This window comes from Saimiri boliviensis, chromosome 14, assembly GCF_048565385.1.
Source record: "Saimiri boliviensis isolate mSaiBol1 chromosome 14, mSaiBol1.pri, whole genome shotgun sequence".
NCBI lineage: Eukaryota > Metazoa > Chordata > Mammalia > Primates > Cebidae > Saimiri > Saimiri boliviensis.
This window is the reverse complement of record NC_133462.1, coordinates 32,537,713-32,543,712: the sequence shown is the minus strand read 5'-3', so window position 1 is coordinate 32,543,712 and position 6,000 is coordinate 32,537,713. Positions and strand designations below refer to the sequence as shown.

The following is a 6,000-nucleotide window of genomic DNA, read 5'->3' as shown; positions in this document are numbered from 1 at the left end:
TTATTGTTTCCTTCTGAAGAATTGTGTCAGAGCCCCCTTTATGTCTTTATTCCTCAGGCTGTAGATGAAGGGGTTCAGCATGGGGGTGACCACAGTGTACATCACCAAGGCTGCAGCACTTGAATGTGAGTTGCCAGTTGCAGCAGAACTAAGGTACACACCTAGGAGTGTACCATAAAATAAGGAGACAATTAAGATGTGAGATGCACAGGTGGAAAACGCCTTGTACTTCCCCTGAGCTGATGAGATTGCACGTATGGAGGAAACTATCTTAGAGTAAGAGTAAATAATTCCTGTGAGGGGACCACCGCCCAGCAGCATAGCTGCCAAATACATCACCACATCATTAAGGAAAGTGTCATAACAGGCAAGATGTATGACCTGATTAAGTTCGCAGAAAAAGTGGGGGATTTCCAAGTCTGTGCAGAAGGAAAGCCGCAGCACTATTAAGGTTTGTAATGAGGAATTCAGGGCACTCAGGATCCAGGATGCCAGAACCAGCAGTCCACACAGTCTGGGGTTAATGGTGACTGTGTAGTGCAGGGGGTGACAGATGGCCACATACCGGTCATAGGCCATCACAGTCAGCATAAAGATGTCCAATGCTGCAAAGAGTAGGCAATGGCCTATCTGGGTGATGCAGCCTGCAAAGGTGATGACTTTGCTGTGTGTCTGGATATTTACCAGCATCTTCGGGACAGTGGTAGACACAAAACAGATGTCTACAAAGGACAGGTTGGAGAGGAAGAAGTACATGGGAGTGTGGAGGTGGGAGTCTGAGATTGTGGCCAGGATGATGAGCAGGTTCCCGAGCACAGTGACCAGGTACATGGAAAGGAACAGCCCAAAGAGGAAGGGCTGCAATTCTGGTTCCTCTGAAAATCCCAGAAGAAGGAATTCTGAAATTTGTGTATCATTTCCTGCTTTCATCTGGTTGACGTTTCTACCAAAAAGAGAAAAGAACATGACACTCACATGCATTACAAACCTACCAGAAATGCTGTTACGGATATCCTACAGTGAAGAGGCTATGGTTTTTTATTTTTTAAAGTTGATTTTTTTTATGTCGGCAGATAAAATGGTGGGTTTTTATTGTGTCCACCATGATGTTTTGAAGTATGCTTATACTGTGAATGGCTAAATCTGACCAGTGATTATTTTAGTCATCATGTGTGATGAGAACATTTAACATTTACTATCTTTGGATTTTTCAAAAATTCAATGTATTACTATTAACTATATTATATCACCATTGATGGTTTTATGTACATGATTACATTACCATTAGAACCATGCTGTACAATAGATCTCTTGAACAAAATCTGTCTAGCTTAATTTTGTATCCTTTGACCAACATCTCCCCAGCTCTCCCCAGCAACCCTCCCATCCTCTGATAATCTCCATTCTACAAGAATTCAATCTTCCTGTCTGATTGTAATTTTGTGTCCTCTGATGTCCCCAACCCACCCTCCCAGCACCCTCAGCCTCTGGTAACCTCCATTCTACAGGAAGTTAATTGTGCGTATTTTGTGTGTGAATCTGGTGCCGATCAGGGGATTCTCTTGCTATCTCGGATTAGGAATTCCTGTCCCACTGTCAGCCTTTCCCTGAAGGCGTGTACTCTACAGTACTGATGAGAAAATCTTTCATGCATTTGAGGAATATAAAGTGAATTTTGATATGTTTCAGGCACTGCCTAGTAAATGAGTATGTGGGAAAATCTCTACAATCTGATGACTGAGAGAGAATAGAAGAAAAAAATGTAAATGCCATATATTATGTCAGATGGCAACAAATGCTACGATGAGGAAGAATGATGCTAAGAAAAAAGTGTAGATGGAGCATTATTATTGTTATTATGATTTCTGAGATGGAGTTTTGCTCTGCCACCCAGGCTGGAGTGCAGTGGCACAATCTCGGCTCACTGCAACCTCCGCCTCACCCTCCCAATGTGCTGGGGTTACAGGAGTGACCCACTGCACCTGGCCTATTACACTGAACTCTCTTCACCATTATATAAAAAAAATTCAAATGAGCAGGAACTTCACCTGCTCTGTTTATCTTTGTTTTTTTCACTTAGGTACATTAATATGTGTAGAAGAATTACAAAAACATTAAAGCAAGAGGAAGTTATAAAATAAAAAGTGTCAGTGGAATAAAGCCAGAAAAATATAGTAAATTTAAAAACACTATCTTAAGTGAATTTGAGGGAGACATTGAAAATTAACTGAAAGAAGGTATAAAATAACAGTAATTTAATATCAGAACGGATGAATTATTTAATTGGCAAAGACCTACACAATGAATTATATTACATATAGTGTCACTAGAATGTTCTGGTATATGGCAGATACTCATCTGTTATTGAATGAATCAGAAACTAAGTATTAGTATATATGGACATTTAATGTATGACAAGGTTACATTGCAATTTAGTTGGAAAATGCTGAATTGTGGAACAAAAGCTGGTAAATGGCTATCTACCTGGAAGACAATGAAGTTTCTCCCCATCTCATATTTTACAAAAAATTAGTGGGTTTAAACACCTTATAAAGTAAATAATACATGTTAGCTGAACATGTAGAAAACCACATAGAAAATGACGTGTATGCAAAGCGTGCTAAGGCAAGAAACAGAAGATTATAGACATATATTTAGGTAAATAAAATTTACAGCTTTTTGTGCTGAAAAGTATTTCCTCAAATGTCAATGAAAAATCAGTAATCTGTAGAAATAATTTGAAATGGTGATAACTGGACAAATGGATATATGATAATAAACAAATCAAAATGGTGATTGTATGTAGGAATCTTTGCTCAAACCCAGTAATGGTTTAATACAAGACTCTCTATCACACCCATCAGCCTGGGGAAAAGCCTGAAGGGCAGCTGCCACGTTGAGTGGGGTTGGAACTTTTCAACAGGTAGGAAACAGGGACTCTGTCGTTTTGCCGGCAGAAGTGTAAAGTGTTACAGAATCTTGGGGAGGTAACCTAGAAGGAGATGTGAATATTAAAAACACAGATATTCATGAACTCCAAGTTTCTCAATCCAGCGCTAATGAAATTCGGGGCCAGATTATTTACTGAGGTGGGGTCTGCCCTGTGCATTGTATTATCATTTCCCTGTTATATTGTATTATAACAGCTTCCCTGTTCTCTATTCACCCTCCTCAAGGTGACAGCCAAACCTGTCATTGCTCAAAATTCCACGGGGGACAAAACTACCCGCAGTGAGGATCACTGCTTTAACATGAAAATCCTACAATATTTTCATATATTTATAAAAATATTTTAATATAAGTATTTATATACATAGTTATCTATCCCGCCACAGCTACTACTTTTTTTCTCTCTCCACTTATTTGCAAAATCCTTGGGCATATATTCTACTTTTACTGGAACCACTTTCTTCCTCCCGTTTCCTCATCAAATTGGGCCTCCGTGACCATTACTTAACTGTCAGGAATCACCCTTCTTGCTGAGTTCAATGTTCACTGCTCTTTTTAGCATCATAAACAATTACATGAATCAAATAGTTTATCAAGCAAGCAAGCCAACAACCAAAGCAATTTCTCTTCTCGGAGCTTGGCTGGGTTGGCTCTCAGATGACTTTGGGTCCATGTTTGTGGACTGCGTTCTCCCTAATCCTTTCCTACGGTACCTACTGGGCTCTTGGACTCACCTTGTTGGGTCTTCTGAGAGGAAGGCATCCATGTGGATGTGTGACTACCTCCCCTGGTGGATGATGGAGACTGAAGCTCTGTCCTGAGACAGTAGGAGACAGGAAAGGATCGGTAGCTGAGCCAGATCAAGGACTCCAAAGGAAACAACCATGTCTTATTGAGCCCAACATTGCATATACTGAGGAACAGCAGCAGAGGAGAAATTTACAGCTTTGTAAATCTGCTCATTAGGCACATTTCCTTTTGTTATTCCAACCTGATTACATCATTTTCCTTTGGGATTTTCCCCTGCTCTGAAAGAAATTTTTTTCTGCATGCTCTGTTCCCAAGACACCATATTGAATTTGAGGTTAAGGCAGGCTTCATTACTCCTTCTCCATGGACTTGATTGACTTCCAGAGACCTAACCTCCTAACACCTTAAACCAACCCTAAAGGAAGTTTTTTTCCAAAGTCTAAACTGAGGAACTTGTTTTGACTAGGTCTCTTGGGTCTCCAAGTATCTGACTTGTGATGTGAGCTCAGCCCTTGATACCTCCAGAAAATCGGTGTTCCCCTCTTCACAAGGGGTGAACTATGTTCTTCTGATAGAAAACCGTGGGTGCTACATCCTTAGGCTTCATGATGCTTTTACCAAAACAATAAGAAATTTTATACGTTTAAAACAGATCAAGAGCTGTCGTATCATTATTCATTTATAAAACATTTGGTTGCTATAAGAGATGTATTTGGATCTTTTTATGCAAGTTGCCTTGAGATTAGCACCTTATAAAATTATTTTAATTTTTCAAAATGTATTTATTATTTTTTTTAAAATTGATGAGTAAGTTGGTATGTATCACGTCTAAAAGAGTGTTTTGAGGTCTAGCTACAGTATGGAATGTTAAATTCAGATAATTAATATATGCTTTACCTCATATCATGTTCATTTTGAGAACACTTAACATCCCTTAGTATTTTTCCATGATACGATATATTATCATTAAGTATGAAGTATTCATGTTGTACTCTGTATCTTATGAGGTTATTCCTTCTAACTTCAATTTAGTATCCTTTGAAAAACGTCTCCCCACCCCTCCTTCCACAACTGTCCCAGCTTCTGGTAGTTACTATTTTATTCGCTAATTTTATGAGATCAATTCCTCTGTAAATGATGTCAAGTGGTATTTGTCTTTCTGTATCTGGCTTATTTCACTTAACACGATGTCCTTCAGGTTCATTCGTTTTGTTACAGATCACAGGATTTCCTTCTTGTATATGGCTGAATATTTTTCCATTGTGTAGATGTACCACATATAAAATTTCATTCATCCATGGATGGACACTTAGACTAATTTCATGTCTTGGTTATTGTGAATGGTGCTGTAATAAATGTGAGTGTGCAGATATCTCTTTGATATACTGTTGTCATATACTTTGGATAAATACCAGTAGTAGCATTGCTGAATCATGTTCTAGTTCTATCTTTACTTTTTTTAGGAACCTCTGTACTGTTTTTCATATTGGTTGTACTCATTTACATTCCACTAACAATATGCAATATTTTATCTTTCTCCACATTCTTGTCAGCCATTGTTATTATTCTTTCTGGTTTTTTTTTTGGATGGAGTTTCGCTCTTGTCGCTCAGGCTGGAGTGCAGTGGGGCAATCTTGGCTCACTGAAACCTCCACCTCGTGGGTTCAAGTGATTCTCCAGCCTCAGCCTCTGGAGTAGGTGGGATTATTATTCTTTTCCTGTCTTTTTGATAATAGCCATTCTAATGAGATGAGGTGGTATCTCATTGTGGCTTTGATGTGCATTTTCTTGGTGATTAGTGATTTTGAGCACTTTTCATGTATTTTTGGCTATTTGTATGTTTTATTTGAAAAAAATATCTCCTCAGGTCTTTTGCCCATTTATTATTTTTTTTGCTTGAGTTTTTATTTGTTTCTTGCTATTGAGTTTTTCATATATTCTGAATGTTCCCTTTTTGAATATATAGTTTGGAAATATTTTCTCCCATTCTGAAGCTTGTTTCTTCAACCTGTCAGTCATTGTATTTGCTGTGCACAAGCTTTTCAGTTTGATGTCACCCCATTTGTCTATTTGTATTTTTGTTATCTGTGTTTTGAGGTCTTATTCAAACATCATTGCCTACACCAATTTCATGAAGGATTTCCCATTACGATAGCAAAGACATGGAATCAACTTGAATGTCCATCAATGGTAGACTGAATAAAGAAGATGTAGTACCTATACAACATGGAATACTATAGAGTCATCAAAAGGAACGAGACCTTGCCCTTTGCAGCAATGTGGATTGGAGCTGGAGGCCAT

General features: G+C 38.4%; 1 protein-coding gene across 1 annotated transcript; it reads right to left on the bottom strand.

Moving 5' to 3' along the window:
* On the bottom strand, positions 1-930 carry LOC101032713 (olfactory receptor 7A10). The gene has a single exon (XM_003941689.1). The coding sequence runs from the start codon at positions 928-930 to the stop codon at positions 1-3; it is 930 nt and encodes a 309-aa protein (XP_003941738.1).
* Positions 931-6,000: the final 5,070 nt, after the last annotated feature.

Coding starts and splice junctions, on each gene's coding strand:
- LOC101032713 (XM_003941689.1), bottom strand. CDS start 930: ATGAAAGCAGGAAATGATACACAAATTTCAGAATTCCTTCTTCTGGGA.